This window comes from Nicotiana tomentosiformis, chromosome 11, assembly GCF_000390325.3.
Source record: "Nicotiana tomentosiformis chromosome 11, ASM39032v3, whole genome shotgun sequence".
Classification (NCBI taxonomy): Eukaryota; Viridiplantae; Streptophyta; class Magnoliopsida; order Solanales; family Solanaceae; genus Nicotiana; species Nicotiana tomentosiformis.
In genome coordinates this window covers 91626934-91645259 of record NC_090822.1, presented here as the reverse complement: position 1 = coordinate 91645259, position 18326 = coordinate 91626934, and the positions used below count along the sequence as shown (strand labels likewise).

Sequence of the window (18326 nt, the reverse complement as noted above, 5' to 3'; positions counted from 1 at the left end):
GTAGGTGTAAGGGTCGAGTGAGTGCTTGCTCAAACTCGAAAAAGTAGCCTGCAGGCTTAGTAGTCTAGTGAATAATTCGAACTCGAAGTAATGTAGCCCGTAGGCGTAAAGGTCGCGAACTCGGAATAAAAGTAGTCAGTGGGCTTAGTAGATGAGTAAGTGATTTCTAACTCGAAATAATGTAGCCCGTAGGCGTAAGGGTCGAGTGAGTGTTGCTCAAACTCGTTGATTTACCTCAATCCTGTTTGCATAACAAATCTCGAAATAGGGGAAATTTTTTTGGATATAAGATATCGGTAAAGAAGAAAACTTTCTTTGAAAGTCATTATACATGTGTTCATGTTTTGCGTCAGGGCTCGGGCCAACTACATGAGCCTTTTTCTACATGTGTTCATGTTTTGCATCAGGGCTCGAGCCAATTACATGAGCATGGTTCGTTTTGACCATTTGGCTCTAACAATTTTTCCTATCGGAACCGTGTTGTTTATGAAGTAACTTTCTTGCATCAGAACTTGATATATTTGAGGGCTAATGCCCCCCCCCCCCAGTATTTGAGGTTGATTGTAAAGAGGCCTCGGAGACTATCGAATTGTTTCCAAATTTAGCACGATCAATGGTTACCTCATTAAAAACCTTGCCAAAAAAACTATTTGGGATAAAATCGGTCTAAGGGAAAAAGAGTGTAACGCGTGATTTTAGACCTAGGGCTTCGTATTCGAAGGATCCATCCTTTCTCTTGATCAGGCTTCTGCAAGGGTTAGTTTCGAAATATAAATGAATATGGGAGGGTCGTACCTTAGTAGTTGTATCATTTTAGGTGCGACACATTCCAATTGGTCGATAGTTGTTTTCCGTTTATAATACCGAGCTTGTAGGATCAGTTTTCCGACATTTTCGAGAACCTAATATGGTGCTTCCCAGTTTGGACCCAGTTTTCCTTCGTTTAGATTTCGGGTACTGAGGGTGACTTTCCTTAGCACTAAGTCCTCGGGTTTAAAATGGAGAAACTTGGTTCTTCGATTATAGTATCTTTTGATTCGTTGCTTTTGGGCGGCCAATTGAACGAGAGCGGCTTCTCGTTTTTCATCCGATAATTTGAGGCTAGTATTCATAGCCTCGTTATTTGACTCTTCTGTTGTATATCAAAACCTGGCACTGGGTTCCACAACATCGACTGGAATCAAGGCTTCGGAGCCATATACTAATGAGAATGGGGTTTCCCCCGTACTAGATTTTGACGTTGTTCGATATGCCCAAAGAACTTCGTGTAGGATTTCTCTCCATTTTCCCTTAGCATCGTTCAACCTTTTCTTTAGGTTTTGAATGATAGTTTTGTTCGTTGATTCAGCATGTCCGTTCCCACTAGGGTGATACGGTGTTGATAATATCCTTTTTATTTTGTGATCTTCGAGGAATTTTGTCACTTTGCTTCCGATAAACTGTTTTCCATTGTCACACACTATTTCGGCGGGTATCCCGAATCGACACACGATATGATCCCAGATAAAGTCTATAACCTCTTTCTCTCTTACTTTCTCGAACGCATGTTCTTCAACATATTTAGAGAAATAGTCAGTCATAAATAAAATGAACTTAGCTTTACTTGGGGCCGATGGTAGAGGACCGACGATATCTATTCCCCATTTCATGAATGGTCATGGGGATAAGACCGAGTGAAGTTTCTCTCCGGGCTAATGGATCATTGGTGCAAACCTTTGACATATGTCACATTTTCGAACAAACTCCTTTGCGCCCTTGTCCATATCGATCTAATAATATCCTGCCCTGATTAATTTTCGGACTAATGAATAGGTACCAGAGTGATTTCCACAAGTACCCTCGTGAATCTCACGTAGGATGTAGTCGGTGTCTCCCGGACCTAAGCATGCTGCCAATGGTCCATCGAATGTCTTTCGGTATAATGTTTCATCTGCAGCCAATGTGAATCGAGCAGCTTTGGTTCGTAGGGCCCTCGAATTTTTAGGGTTCGATGGGAGCTTCCTGTTCTCCAAGTATTCAATATACTTATTCCTACAATCCCAAGTTAAACTTGTAAAATTTATCTCGGCATGACCTTCTTCGATCATGGATCTCGAGAGTTGAACGGCAATCCCCGAGCTTATCTCATCGTCCTCGACCGATGATCCAAATTTTCAAGTGCATCAGCCTTACCGTTTTGTTCTCGTGGTACATGTTGTAAAGTCCACTCTTTGAAATGGTGCAAAGTGACCTGCAGTTTGTCCAAATACCTTTGCATTCTATCCTCTCGAACTTCGAAGGTTTTGTTTACCTGATTTACCACCAGTAAAGAGTCGCATTTGGCTTCAATGACTTTTTCTCCCAAGCTTTTAGCTAGCTCGAGACCTGCAATCATGGCCTCATATTCGGCCTCGTTGTTAGTCAATCTGGTAGTTTTGATAGATTGCCTGATGGTGCTACCCATAGGCGGCTTTAAAACGATGCCTAGACCAGACCCCTTAATGTTCGAAGCCCCGTCCGTGAAAAGGATCCATACCCCCGATGATGTACCCGATTTCAACAAGAGTTCCTTTTCGACTTCGAGTACGAGGGTGGGCGTGAAATCGGCCATGAAATCCGCTAAAATTTGAGACCTGATGGTCGTACGGGGTTGATATTCGATATCGTACCCACTGAGTTCGACAGCCCATTTGGCCAACCAGCCCGATAGTTCGGGCTTGTGCAAAATATTACGAAGTGGGTATGTAGTTAATACGCATATGGGGTGACATTGAAAGTACGGTCTTAACTTTCTAGAGGCGCTTATCAGTGCAAGTGCCAATTTCTCTATGTGTGGATATCTAGTTTCCGCTTCTCCTAAGGTTCGACTTACATAATAAATGAGAAATTACGTACCTTGATCTTCTCGAACGAGGACACCACTTACCGCGATTTTCGATACTGTCAAGTACAAGTTAACGTTTTCGTCTATTTTTGGAGTATGAAGCACTGGTGGGCTTGATAGATATTACTTCAATTATACTAATACATGTTGGCATTTCGGGGTCTAAGCGAAATCCCTCTTCTTTTTGAGTAGAGAGAAAAATCTATGACTTCGATCTGACGACCTCGAAATGAATCGGTCTAAGGGAGCAATCTGTCCCGTTAGCCTCTGCACGGCTTTTACATTGTCCAAGATGGCGATGTCTTTGATGACCTTGATTTTATCGGGGTTGATCTCGATCCCCCGATTTGATACCATGAAGCCTAAGAACTTGCCTGAACCGACCCCGAAAGCAAACTTCTCAGGGTTGAGCTTCATGTTGTATTTCCTCAAAATCTCGAATGTTTCCTGCAAATTAGTCAAATGGTCCTCTGCGCGCAGGGACTTAACGAGCATATCATCAATATAAACTTCTATTGATTTACCTATTTGTTCCTCGAACATTTTATTTACTAGGCGTTGGTTAGTAGCTCCTGTAGTTTTAGCCCGAAGGGCATCACATTATAACAATATGTTTCATACTTGGTGACAAATGAAGTTTTTTCCTGGTCTTCTGTGTTCATTTGGATTTGATTATACCCGGAATAGGCATCGAGGAAAGTAAGGACCTTGTGGCCGACCGTGGCATCGATCATGCGATCGATGTTGGGCAGCGAAAAAGAATCTTTGGGTCATGCTTTGTTTAAATCCTTATAATCTACACACATTCTAAGTTTGTCCCCTTTTTTAGGGACTACAACTACATTGGCTAACCATTCGGGATACTTCACCTCCCGAATGGATCCTATTTTGAGAAGTTTAGTTAACCCGTCCTTTATGAATGCATGTTTTTACCTCGGACTGGGTCTTCTCTTTTGCTTCAATGGTTTGAACCTAGGGTCCAAGCTTAGCCTATGCGTCGTTATATTCGGCAAGATCCCTGTTATATCTAAATGGGACCAAGCGAAACAATCTATGTTATCGATAAGAAATTGAATAAGCTTTTTCCTGAGTTCGGAGGTTAATCCTGTTCCCAGGTATACCTTTCGTTCGGGGTGCTCGATCAATATAACCTGTTCCAGTTCTTCGATCGTCGATTCGGTGGCGTCAGAATCTTCGGGGATGATAAAAGTTCGAGGGATCATAAAATCCTCCTCTTCTTCTTCTATTTCTTGCTTCCCCGATTCGGTCGAGGCTGGCGGCTGTGATTGCTATTTAACTTCTCGTTTACCTTTGATGATTGGCCTTTCCGAGGTTGATAGTGTTGACATCGGCATTACCTCATCGGTCGCAAATATTTTCCTCGCAGCATGCTGCTCCCCGTACACTGTTTTTACACCATCTGACGTCCGGAATTTTATTAGTTGGTGGAGAGTCGATGGTACTGCCCTCATATTGTGGATCCAAGGCCTTCCGAGTATGGCATTGTACCTCATGTCACCCTCGATTACGTGGAACTTGATATTTCGGATGGTTCAGGCCATATTTATCGGTAGAATAATCTCCCATTTAGTTATTTCACTAGCCATGTTGAAGTCGTTTAAGACCCAAGCTGCGGGCACGACTTTATTTTGCAGACCGAGTTGCTCCACGACCCTCGATCGGATGATATTCACAGATCTACTTGGATCCACTAAAACACGCTTAACTTGAACTTTATCTAATAAGATACAAATTACCATAGCGTCGTTGTGGGGCTGAGAGATGTCTTCGGCTTCTTTATTATTGAATGATAAAGTGTCTTCGATCATGTAATCTCGGATTTGTTTTTCTCTAGTGATCGGTATCTTTGAACGTTTGAGTATGGGTTCCTGCGGAATGTCGACCCCACCGATGATCATATGAATGATATGTTGAGGTTCCTCCTGTTTATTTTTTCTGTTGGCGTCTCTCTCTTTGAAATGGTTCTTGGCTCGATCGCTGGGGAATTCTCGAAGGTAGCCCTCATTGAATAGACGAGCTACCTCCTCCCTTAATTGTCTGCAATCCTCGGTCGTATGGCCATGTGTGCCATGATATTTGCACATTGAATTTGGGTTTCTTTGGGAATGATCGGTTTGCATGGGTCTGGGCCACCTAGTATCCTTGATCCTTTCGATTGCCGATACAATGTCTGATGCATCTATGCTAAAGTTATATTCTGATAATCGAGGTGCCTCTATAGGATCGGCATATTTGTCGAAACCACTTTTGCTCATAAGTCCCCGAGAATTCTGTCCTTGATCACTTCTTCAATTATTCTGGGCTGAATTGCGTCCTGAATCATTATTCCTTCGATTTGTGTTGTATGGTTGATATCGGTCTCTGTTCGGCCTTGGTTCTCTGTCGATGTCCCTCTGGTTTTTAACAACCGATCTGTTTGGACGTACTAACCCGGAATGAGCTCCTAATTGGTCGTCCTCGACCCTGATTTTTGACTGATACCGATTATGCACATCTGTCCAAGTTAAGCTGGATATTCGACCAAATTTTGTTTCAACCGACGTGATGTTATCGAACTTCACTCGTTCAACCCTTGGGTGAAAGCTTGAACGGCCCAATCATTTATGACAGGTGGCAACTCCATGCGTTCCATTTGAAATCGGGACACGAATTCCCTCAGCATTTCATTATCCCTTTATTTTACTTTAAAAAGCTCTTATTTTCTTGTTGCGACTTTTATGGCACCGGCGTGTGCCTTTACGAAAGAATCTGCCAGCATGGCAAATGAGTTGATGGAATTCGGTGGCAGATTGTGATACCAAATCATTGCTCCCTTCGAGAGGGTCTCTCCGAATATTTTCAACAACACAAATTCGATTTCGTCATATTCTAAATTGTTACTCTTGATGGCACATGTGTAAGAGGTGGCGTGTTCGTTGGGGGAGATAGTTCTGTTATATTTGGGAATCTCGGGCATACGGAATTTTTTCGGAATTGGCTTTGGGACGCACTCGAGGGAAAAGGCTTTTGCACAATGTTTTTGGAATCCAACCCTTTTATCATTGGTGGTGCCCCTTGGATCTGATCGACCCTGGAGTTATATGTTTATACTTTTTTATCATTTGCTTGAATCCGCTTTGTGAGCTCCTCAAGTATCTTAGCAATTTCGGGAGTAGTTCCCGATTCTTGCTCATTTGACCTTACTATGGCTGGCTCCGTTCTGTGGGTAATTTCTCGAGGTGGATTGGGCTCCGGCCTGCTTGGTACCTGGGTCTGGCTCTGCAATTGAGCTATCACTACCTGTTGGGCTTGTAGCATTTCAAAAATCATACGCAAGCTGACTCCATTTTCCTCAACATTATGGGTGTCTCGAGTCGCAGATCGAGTACCGCCATGAATGCTATTTTCAGGTTCAGAACGTTGGTTCGCCTCAAGGGACACATGTGAATTAACGTCTAGTGGTACTTCGACCCGAGCTTTGGGTGCTCCAACTCGAGCTTCCATGGTATCGACAAGCGGTCTTCCGGCCCTGGGCGTCAAGTTGTTGGTTTCGTCTTGAAGGTCGGCTTCGTTTTCGATAGGTAAAGTCATTAATTGAGGGTTTGCCATTGCTAAACCGAAACCAAAGACACTTTCAAAAGACAGGCGTAAAATGGCGTGTGTTTGAAGATTCGTACCAAATAACCATTGTTAACCTCAACCCCACGGTGGGCGCCAAACTGTTTACCCGAAAAACGGATAGAGTTGAATTTGTACGTAGTTCTAAGGATATGTGGTATAGCTTAATACAAATCGTAAGGATAAATAGAAATATCAAATACGGAATGGAAAATAAACAAAGTTGGAAAGAAGATGATTTTTAGGACCAAGCAAGATGAATCAATGTATGAAGCTTAAAGGAATAATTCTTCAATATAGGAGTTTATGGTGTTTTAGTTACAATGTGAGCACAAAACAACTGTCCCTTTACAGAAATGTATCCATGCTCTTTATAGTGGAGGATCATACTTTGGATATAATTAAAAATACATAATGGGGAACCCATGATAAATCAATTTTTTCTTAATTCCCGTCGAGATTTTCTCCCTTAGTACGTTTGCAACGGCTCTTGTCTGTGAGCTCGAGCTCGATCGGCCTCGGTGCCGGTCGGTATTATTTTTAGAGCTCGATGCGGATTTGAGCTCGATGCCGACTCGGGATCAGGTGATGATTCGGGCTTGGTATTGGTTGGCCTCTGCCCCTTAAGCTCGATTTCACAACATCTCATCATAGTTCGATTCGGACCCGAGCTCGATAATGACTTCGAACTCGATGTTTGACCTATACCTGAAATTTGAAGCTCGTTCGTACCATCTTCGGAGCCCATCTCGATATCGTACGAAGGCCGAAATCAATTTCGACCGTATATAAAAGGTAAAAAAAATTAATATTTAAAAATTAACCTAGTAAAATCTAAAGCAATTAGAACATTTGATTGTGCTAAAATTATTTTTGGGCATGTTCACACCTCGTAAGAAAAAGATCTGCAGAAATATTTAGGCACTAAAGGTAGAAGAAAGACTTACCGAAATACGGAAGGAATGCCAAAAATAAAGGAATGGAATTAAAGAACTGGAAATTGGAAGAGAAATGAAGTATTGATGGATCACAATAGCCGTTGACGGGGAACTCCAGTGGCTATAATGCTTTATAAAGACTAGATGCTGAATAGTAAAAAATAGTCAAATATGTGTAGACGGTGTATCATGAAGCCACTTAAAAGGGACTTGTAGGTTACTTAAAAGATATTGCAGGTAATTATATTTAATAAATATGTTTTAATAATACAACAAATTGAATAGTAAGTAATCAGGATAAATCTCTGTCCATTCTTCTCTTGCTTACCTTGCTTCTTTAGTTTCTGCATTGTTTTCATTCTTGCATTAGAACTATCTTTAGTTGATGTGCTCATCTTTCACTTATATCATTGATTTAATAAAGATGTAATGAAATATCAGCTGTTAATGAACCTGACTTCTAGATTTGAATTAAAGCTTAGAACTTAGAAGAATCTGTGCATTTGTTTGTTGTTTCAATTTTGAATCAACTATCAATTGTTCAGTGTCATTTGAAGACAACTTTAGCTGACTAAAAGTTTACGAAGTGATTAAAAATTGTTAAAATCTCCAATTCACAACGCCTTATTGTGTTTTTAGCAAACTAGAACATGTTAGTGAATTCAGCTACCTATGCCAACAGTAACATTGGTACAAATATAAGACCTATATAAAAAATTGAAATACAAGGCACAATTCAATCCCTTCTTATCAACAATGCCATAAAGAAAACAGTCCTAACAACATCAACAAAGTATCTAGTTAATTGTAGAAGCTTTCATCAACAGAATCTGCCCCATTGAATTATTTTCCATGCACTTTCACCTTCCCAAGTTTGAGTAATCAATCAAGCACAGGTAGCTTTTGATACTCTTTCCCAGAAATTGTTGCTTCCATGATAGCTTCAGGATCATATTCCCTTTCTTTCAAGAATAGGTTCAGCAAATTCTTTGAAAACCCACTCACTAGTGCAACTCCTTTCTGGTTTGCAGCCACAGGTGTAGCTATTGAGTCCCTCAAATTCCATAACACAATCTGCGGCACGCAATTCTCATAACCTTTCTCCCTAAATTTTCCAACAATATCCTGATAATCTGTCTCCCATAGATTAGCAGAGGCCTCATCAAACTCCATATCACTAAACACAAAGAGTTTCTTTATCATCTCATCCTCCTTTAGTTTCCCATTGACAGCTACTTGTAGTATTAGATCAAACACCTTTTGAAAATCAGTGTTCATTCCCCAATCCATATTTCTCACTATCCCAACCTTGGACCTTAAATCCTCCCCCTCAACTAGTTGAAGCTTTGGGTTCTTGCTGAATGTTATCAACCTCCCTTTCCAAGGCTCGACACTTAATTCTGAAACGAGAACGCCTAGCGCCACTGAAACCTCCATTGGTATACCCGACATGCTGGCCGAAACATCACAAATAGCAAGACAATTTTTCAGTTTCCCCTTTTGGGACACAAGTCATCTACCATTCTCTTCCGTTGCAACACATCAACTTGCTCGTCCTTCCACTTCCACCGACCAAAAAAATTCTTTATTATCTGATGAGGCAGCAGCGCACCTGCAGCAATCTTGGACTTTCCCTATTTTACTTTCTCAAGATATTGTTCAAACCTATATCTATCTTGTTCCAAAAACTTGTCTTTGTACAATTCCATAGCAACTGAGGCCACCCTATTGTAAGGAATCCAACCCTAATCATTTTGCCCAATATAAACCTCAGGCAACTCCAGAGCTTCGCATAAGGGCACTAGAACTTCTTTCCTCAATCGATCCCCCACTCTATACGCGTAATGTGCATCCTCAATTCCTTCATATTCGGGATATGACTCTCTTGGAAATACCTTCCTTGCAATGGTTTCGCATAAAAGTGTTGTCTTATCAAAAGACGAATCTAGTGGACACCATTTAGCTGCAAGGCTGATCCGCCTCAATTTCCCAGTTCTCAACAACTCAAAATCTAACTTCAGGTAATCCGCAAAAAGATCAGATACACGTTCATGCAAGAATCTATAATCAGGATCATTCCTATACCTCTCAACAGCCTTTTTGGCTATCTCTATTCTCTTCTGTTTCTTAATTTCAACTTTCTCCTCATAAGATAATTTAGGTTCTCCAAATGGTCTCTAAGCTCTAAGCCTAAACGGTTCTCCGTTTAACTTTCTCATTTCCCATTCTTTTTTAGCCTTTTCTCTCACATCAGCTCCTTCAAGTAGCCGGCATAGAATCTCAAGTAAATCCTTGAAATATCCTAAATTCGCCACCGACTCTAAATTACAGGCAAGGGTCTTAGGGTGGAGACTATGAAGCCATAAAACGGCATTGTAGTAACCTTCCTTGTCAGATTTGCCAGTGCCACGAATACCACGCAAATTGCAAATAAGTTTCAAGGCGGTTAACGAATCATCATTCCCAAGCACATTGCAAATATTTGGTAAGGGATTGAGGAGGATTATCAGGAACAACATGAAAGAAGAAATCTAAACAAGGGTTTGAATTAGAAAGATAGGTCGTTTGAAGTAGAAAGATAGGTAGGTGACATATTTTCAATGTAGACCATATTAGGATTTTAGAGATTGTGCTGACTTCTTCATTGAAATGAATGTAACTTAGGACTGGAAGTAGGGGAGGATGAGACCTTTTCTTTTTCGACAGAGAGGATTAGACTTTATAGGAAATATTTACTTGCTGACCAGTGTCATTTCTCTAAAAAAGTAACTTGTTGGCTAAGTAACAACGTAGTATTTGAATGTCGAAGGTAATCCCACTTTTGCTAATTTCCTTTTTTATCATTGTTATTCTATTCATATCTGATATCGGGATTTCATGATTTGAGAAGTTAAAAACAAATAAATTCCCCTCTTAATGCTCTTAAGATTATATAGTTTTAACATTACATTATTTTGGTGGTCAAACAATTCTGTCTGTGTTACTGAAAATCAAACAAGACAATTTCTTTTCATTAAAAGCAAAATAAAACTAACAAATAATTGTGGCTATGACAGTACTTACAAGTAAACTATCTTAAATACGAGATTATATTTAGCAAATAGATTGTTCCTATACAGGACATACATCTATTGCTGTTCGAAATTATATGTATTAGGATTATAAAATCCATATGTATTAGGTCTTTTTGTGCTTTAGTTTATATAATTTTAATATGCGAAATGTAAACCCTAGCTAGAAATTAATAATTAAAAAAAACTAGCAAAATAGGCGATTGTTGAACCTCTACATAAATGAGCAAGAAGGAGCAACTAATGTTATAACAGCGTATTCTAGAATTGCATAAAGATTTTACAACGAATCAATCCAACATTGATAGCATAGCAAAAAGAAAGTTTATAGAATATTTCAACAGCTAAAATACCCATTAAAAAAAGTTGTATCTAACATTATTTTATAGTCAATTTTCTAGTTTTTGAATAGATATAAACTCACTACCTCTGATAATCGCACAAAGTACAAAATAAACCATTCGAATACTGTTTAACTTAAATAGTTTTGATATTGTAACAAGAAGATTACATCTTAAGAGAGCTCGAAATACAGAAGCCAAAAGTTGTTGGTTACATACTTGATCATAGTTATTACTTTTGCCAAAGAGCTAGGGATGCATTCTTCAGATAACTACTGGACAAAATAACTAATAATAGAAGTGTTGCAGTACAAGTTGTTCGTGCATATGTAATATAAAAGTCTTAAGAGAGGAGTCTGCTGACATTTTTAAGAAATCCACAATCAGTAGCAATTTGAGAAACCAATAGTATTTGGTAGCAGGCAACCAGCCAACTAGAAGCATCTACAGCACTCCTCCAAGAGACAGCAGCAACACAGAGTAGCCAAACTGCAGAAACCATCAGCTTTCAATAAAACAATTTGAACGATACGACTAGAAGAAATGTAAAGAACAAGCCTTCACAACCTAAAATATATACTCCTTGTGTGTGTGTGTGTGTGTGTTTCATCTTCTTCTTCGTCTTTATCAAGTATCACCTTATTACCTTGTTTTTCCCTCTATTTTGCATGTGAGATGCTCAACATTTTCTTAGCCAACTTCTCCTTTCTATCTTCTCATTTTTCTTCTATGTTTTGGCTTTGTATGCTCTTGCTCTCTCGAAAAGCAAGAATTCAAACATGCATAAGAGATAGAGCACGAGCATTGCAGTAGCTTATGCAGATTCAATTAAGTCGTGCTTTAAGTATGGTCACAGGTTGAGATATAATTAATTCAAGAAAAGATTTCTGCAGCTAAACCTTGAAAATGCACTTGGATACCGCTTTCTACCTGATCCAAGGGCAACCTTAAAAGCCCTCTGTAATGCTATCTTTTGCCGATTAAGTTCTTCTTTCTCCTTTGAATTTAGTCTCCCACTCATATCAACAAAGATTTAAAGAAATAGATCGGACAACAACAATTCTGAAGCTGAAGTTTGCAACAGAAAAAGGAGAAGGAAAATAGAAGCCCCTCACAGATTCACAAAGAATTTATGAACAGCAAAAACTAGATGCAGCTTTAAGCCACATGATGAAAGAATTTTAAAGCAGTCATGAAATAAGAGTAGAATAGAAATAAAAGCCTCTTGTGGTTTCACAAAAAACTAATGAGGGGCAAAACTAATTGGTGCGAATAGCTACAAGATGAACAAATGGCTAACTGATTCATACGCAAACATAGGATTGACATTCGTCATGTATATCCCAGTGCAAGTAAGAAACTCTAAGTATGGGCACTATAGTTGAAGTCTGCGGAAAATGGTTCTCTAGGACAGCAATAATGGCCATCTTAATTAGCTCCCGGGGTTCTGGTTTAGTGGCAAGAGCGCAACAAGCAAGTGTGGGTTAGGAACACCTCACGAGCTCGAACTCTACCTCAGACTAAAAAAAAAACTAGTATTTCAGTGAACGAGGGCAGAGGAAGAACTAGCCATTATTCTGAGTTTCAAACTGTGCGCTAGCTGACGCTTGGAGATTTCTTGGTTATGAAAAAAATAATGGCTGTCTTAATCAAGAAAGAACAAAAGACCTTGCTAATTATGTTGCACTGCCAAGCAGAAGATAGAAATGACAACTGAGTTTGGCTTGTACTTCGACAACATTTGCAACCAGGAATAACCAAATCTTATTGATCTAATGAACTGATGCCTATGCTTGCGAGGGGGGAAATAAGAAAACTAGGTTCCTAGAATCTGCTTGCCTGAAGATTTTCATTCAGGTAGTACTATTTCCTGTATTTATTTACTTGTCGAATTCATTTTCTATGCAATAGCTGAATAACATGAGAAAAACCTCCACATTGGAAGAGATTATTCTCTCAACATTACCCTGTTTCTAATTGGCATCAGAAGGAATTAATTATAATATGTCATGTATCAGAAATCACATGCATAGTTTATAAGCATATTCCAGCAATTTTGACTCACTACCAACTAAGAGTGGGCCGCAGAACTATGTTTCTGTACTAATTACTAATACAGTTCACCAAACACATTGTTTACCTAGAACAGTCGTACGTTGCAAAAAAACAAGGCACAAAGGAGTAGATGTGGGACGCATCAAGTGAAGGAGCTCTTCTCCTCACTTCCCTCTATTTAAGTTCCTAACGAGAACCTCAACTAGGCTGATCCATGTGGGTTCCATCATGAACCTATCTAGAACCCTCATATGCAAAAGAATAAAATGATTCTTCTGTTGTTAATAGGTTAATCATATGGGATCTTTTCAACCTAACCAAAGTTCAGCCCCTTCATTTTACATGGGTTGATCAGCAATCTAATTCCTCACCACTACTCTTCAAACACAAGTTGCCAAAGACTTTTCTTAAGGGAGTACGGTGCAATCTTTCTCAAGAATGTCAAATAGATTTTTCCCTATTTCGATCTCGCCGTTACGTGTTTCGTCACGATTGGCATAAAGTTTGAGCTGCACCGAATGTGGTAGAATGCCTCAGGAAAAATGGAAAGAATACATGTCACTCATTTTTTACAGCTTGTCATTCCAAAGGTGTTACACTTTACCAAATTTTGATGTTCATACTACGTATGACTGATGGCTACACGTATGAGGATGACCAAAAAAAGAGCTAGGTCCCTAAGAGTCTGTTTTGGGAAAATACATAATTTCCACCCTAAACTTGTCCCAAAAACTTGGTTACACACTTCAACTTTACGGGCATCCTTTTACCCCCTTATTATTTATCAAAGTGCATTAATTATCTCCCTAAAAATAAAGAACCACTTTTGTACTAGACAATGTTACACACGCTCCTGCCACGTCAGAACCATGTAGATGCCATCTAACTTTTTTTTCTCTCTTTTTTCCTTTTTTATTTTCTTTTGCATTTTTCCCGTTCATCTTCCATCATTCCTCCATTTTCTATAGCACCCACCAACACTCATATTCCGCCATGAAATACCAAAGCTCAAACTACCCGAGAAAACTTTATTTCTTTACTTTACTTCTCTCTAATATAATTTTTTAGATCAAGATATTAAAATTATTAAACTTGAATGTCAAAATTAGAAACCCAACTGCCCCTTCATTCCACACCATGTGAGAATTCTTATGTTTCTTCCTCTTCCTAATCTCCAACATCTCACCATCCTCCATTTCTCTAAATTAATTTGACCACCACAGAACACATAATATACACCAGTAGTGGGACCTTCATCACACAATCAACACATATCCTCTCTAAAGTGAGATTCATCCATGGTCAAATCCCAAATCAAGATCCACTTGATTTTCTTTCTATATCTTAAATTTTAATCTTTGTAAATGGATTTATGTGAGACTATTTCAGTCTTTGCTGACAGTCTTTTAGTAAAAGAATTTTCCGCCAAACCCAATTTCTTTACTTTTTTTTTCTTTTCCTTCCTGTTTTCTCTCTTCCTCTTTTTTCTGTCAAAACCTTCTAACTTAACATCAACGATGCTGTCCGATATAGCTGTTGCATTAACAATAGAATTTTGTAACTTTCACCGGTTGAATGTCGTACCCATTTTTTATTACTACTCCAGCTTCTTCTCATCTATCAAATACTACTAAAAAGGGAGTTTCAAACAGATTCAGAACAACAAAGGTCTGTTTGAAAAAAAATGATAGAGGTGATTTTTGTTGTTGCCTTCTGGTTCATAAAGTTAGGTCATTTTTAATTGCAGGGAAGAAAGAAAAGGAAGAAAGTGAAAGAGTAGAGAGAAAAAACGAATAAAAAATAAAACGAAAAGATTAAGAAAAACTTAAATTTAATTAAAAACGATATTAGTGAAATTTACTTCATTTTACTTATTATTTTTGCCAGCCACGCTTGTTCAGGAAAATGTAAACACTCTCTCTGCCACACCACCTCTAAGGTGGATAATTAATACCCTTCGGTCAAGAATAAGGGGGTAAAAGAATGTCCGCAAAGTTTAAGTGTGTAACTGAGTTTTTGGGACAAGTTTAGGGTGAAACTTATGTATTAGTCCTTTCTTATATGATAACTGAATAACATGATAAAAAACTTAACATTGGAGATAGATATTTATTCTCTCAGTTTACTTAGATTCTATCCTTTTTAATTGACACCAGAAGTAATTCATCATGATGATGAAACGTTTTTATAAAACACATGCATATATTATAAGGATTTCTCTGCAGTCAACTTGCTATTTAGCAAGAGTGGGCAGCAGAATTGTTTTATTGAACTCAATACCACCACCGTAGACCATAAGTTGCTCCGACATGACAGTTTAGGTGCCGCACCCGTTTCGACACGACACTAGTATGTGTGTGGGTATGGGATCCGTACCGAATTTGGTCAAACAATTTTGGGTACTTTGACCACGACAAACGGAAAAATCCGAGACGAGATACAATTTGATTTCCGAAATCAAAATCAAAAATAGGGTAAATTTGAAGAAAATAGCATACCTTATCTAGGAAATCAATCCTTTACTTATCTACAACTTGGAGAAAAAAAAAGAAAATCGACACTTTATAAGATATACGTAAGTATTCCACAAAATTTCTCATAATTTAAAAATACCTTTTTTTTTTGGAATTATTTTTAGCCGGATCACCGCATCCGTATCCGTACTAGGATACGTTTCCCCGAATCATACAATTTACATCTCGAAGGATCCGACCTCTAGATCCGCACCTGTGTCAGACACCCACACTTGTGTCTGAGCTTTAGTGTGTACCACCACTGTTCCCCTAATGCATTTTTTACCAAAAGCAGTCCATGTGGCGAAAGAATAACAGCATTTAACAACACATGCGGACACAAAATTTAGAATAATAAAAATTGGACGAAATTCAAGGAACCTAAGAATCCTGCCCTAAGAAGTCCATGTGGACCCGCACAGGTGACGACCTCCGGCTTTCTTCCTTCATTTTGAGATTCCTTAGCTAAGCTGAGTTTTGTGAATCCTGGTCATGAACCAAGCTAATACCCCTTAGGCACAAAACAGAACTTGACATCACTAAATACAAATGCACCTAAGAGAAAAACGGTTCTCGTGTTGGCATTCAGTTAATCATCTTCTCAATCTTTCACCCTTCTTTCATATGGGCACTAAATCTAGTTCCTGATGACTATCCTCCAAACATCAAGCTCTCTATGACTTGAAAATTGCACATACATAACTATTTTCCCCACTACCAATGATAACAAATGAAGCAATATCCCCATATATTATCAACTCTCGCTTGTCTTTTGGCCATCAATTGCAGGAGTACAGATTATATTGCATTAGTGCCTTTCAAATAAAAGTAAATTTTCCAAATTGAAATAGAGAGAAGAGGGTAGCAGCTGGACCTTAAAAAAATTCAAATTCTAATGTTACCTGAAAGGTTTAGTCAGATCAGTCGAATTGTTTATTCTGGTATGATAGCACAGATTTTAATTGATTACGAAGTTCCGTGACCAGATACAGGAAGAATATTCTTTTTTCCTTCATATCACTTTCTCCCCAATAGGCATTTTTATTACTCTGGCCTTTTGTTGTTTTATGATTCGAAAAGACCTCTTCTTTTAAGAACAAGCCCAAATATCTCTTGTAGAAAACGTCCATTTAGAATCAGTTGAAAACCTTATGGATATAACCAACAATAACTATACCTTAGTCCCAAGTTGGGGTCGGCAATATGAATCCCCATTCGGATATAGTCCATGATAGAAAATGTGTGGTAAAGGGAAATCTAGTCAACATTCAACACATGAAGCAAAATGGTGGAACCTCTAATATCCACTAGCCCGGACACTAGTGTTATAAACAAAAAAAAATCAAATATATAGGAGAAAGAGAGTGAGAGATGACATACCACCCTCTTAGGAATGAAGAACAGCCATTGTCATCACCATGATAATAGCCACCACCCTGGTCATGGTAGATGTGCTGAGGTGGTGGTGGAGGGTATTGATCATTAAAGTAGCCTTGATAACTGCCTCCAGGAGGTGGTGGAGGAGGAGGATAGCCGCCTCCACCGTAAAACCCTGGTGGTGGTGGCATCCCCGGTGGCGGGTATCCTTGTGGTTGAGGTGGTGGTGGTCCATACCCTAAAAATTTGTCAAATCACAACAACAGAAAGTTGAATTTACAACAATTAATTGACGAATTCAGTAGTAGTAATAATTTAGTATCAAAAATTGAAACTCAGGTACTGATCATGCAATTAGGTATTCGTATTGTAACTTACCCCAAAAAAAGTGATAAACAGAAGAACAAACAAGCGTAAAATCAGAACAGTCAAATAACCAATTCCCTAAAATAATCAAATAACCAAATTTTTTTTTAAAAAAAAGAGTAATTCGGTAGACAAAGGTTGAAAATTGGGTGTTGTTGAAATTGTATTGTTATTGCAACTTGCCTAAAAGAAATGAAAAAAATACAAGAACAGACAAGTAAAACTAGAACAATCAAGTTGACCAATTTACTGGTGAAGTATTTGGTAAGTAAAGGTTGAATCTTTGGTGATCTAGTTATTGATATTATACCTTGCCTAAAAGAAGAGAAAAATACAAGAACAGACAAGTAGAATTAAAACAATCAATTGACCTAATTTACTAGACAAAGATTGAAAATGGGGTAATCTTGAAATTGTAACATACCTGGTGGAGGGTAGGAACCTTCGTGAACATGCTGGTAACTCATTTGGTGTCAGAGATGCTGGTTCTTGATTTTTTTCTTGGTTGATAGAGAGAGAATTTGATGACTAAAAATGAAGAGAGGTGAGTAGATCAGCTAATATAGCGACTTTAACTTAGCTGCTAAGGTGGAGGAAACATATGTAGTACAGGCACGTCAGAAGATCAATCCATAAGATAATTTAAGGGTCGTTATCACTATTTACTATCATAGCCGTTCACGTGTTAGCAGCAGATTAAGTTAAGAGGTCTATAATTCAGCAAATGGCATTGCTTCAAAACGTGATAGTCATGATCGAGGGAAGAGGTAGGGAATTTTTTTGAAAAATAGCCACTTTTAACAACAATTTAGCTAATATTTAAAAAGTAATTAGTATTTAGCTGCTCTTTTGATACTAAATAATATTTGGATCAAAATATCTCAGTTAAAACACGAAAAACTCTATGTGCGATTACTACACTGTAAGCACTTATAAGTTCAAATTCCAGGAACAATTCCTAGAGTTTAAAATATGCGACACTCCAACATCGTATGCTGAAGTTCTAAACATTTAAAAAATAAACTCCACCGAAAGGGGATTAGTCATACCTTATATTTGTGCCACCTTTTAACATGTACCATATTTTTAAAAATTATTGATTTGGTAGCCAGCTGACAAAAAATTCGTAATAATATGACAATTACACCCCTAACAAAAGATATAAAACATGCATCGCGCATTAC

General features: G+C 38.5%; 2 protein-coding genes across 2 annotated transcripts; both read right to left on the bottom strand.

The window, feature by feature from the left end:
• Positions 1-8120: 8120 nt before the first annotated feature.
• LOC104097421 (uncharacterized) lies at positions 8121-10172 on the bottom strand. The gene is given in 4 exon segments (XM_070189629.1): positions 8121-8925; positions 8928-9878; positions 9880-10113; positions 10164-10172. Coding segments are annotated over 4 exon segments (1818 nt in total). The 3' UTR covers positions 8121-8301.
• Positions 10173-10936: 764 nt separating this feature from the next.
• Positions 10937-17899, bottom strand: LOC104097420 (protein CYSTEINE-RICH TRANSMEMBRANE MODULE 11). Its single transcript, XM_009603971.4, has 3 exons — positions 17567-17899; positions 16780-17014; positions 10937-11320 (listed from the first exon to the last, which is right to left on the bottom strand). The coding sequence occupies exons 1-3, from the start codon at positions 17607-17609 to the stop codon at positions 11266-11268; spliced, it is 333 nt and encodes a 110-aa protein (XP_009602266.1). The 5' UTR covers positions 17610-17899; the 3' UTR covers positions 10937-11265.
• Between the last annotated feature and the right edge of the window lie 427 nt (positions 17900-18326).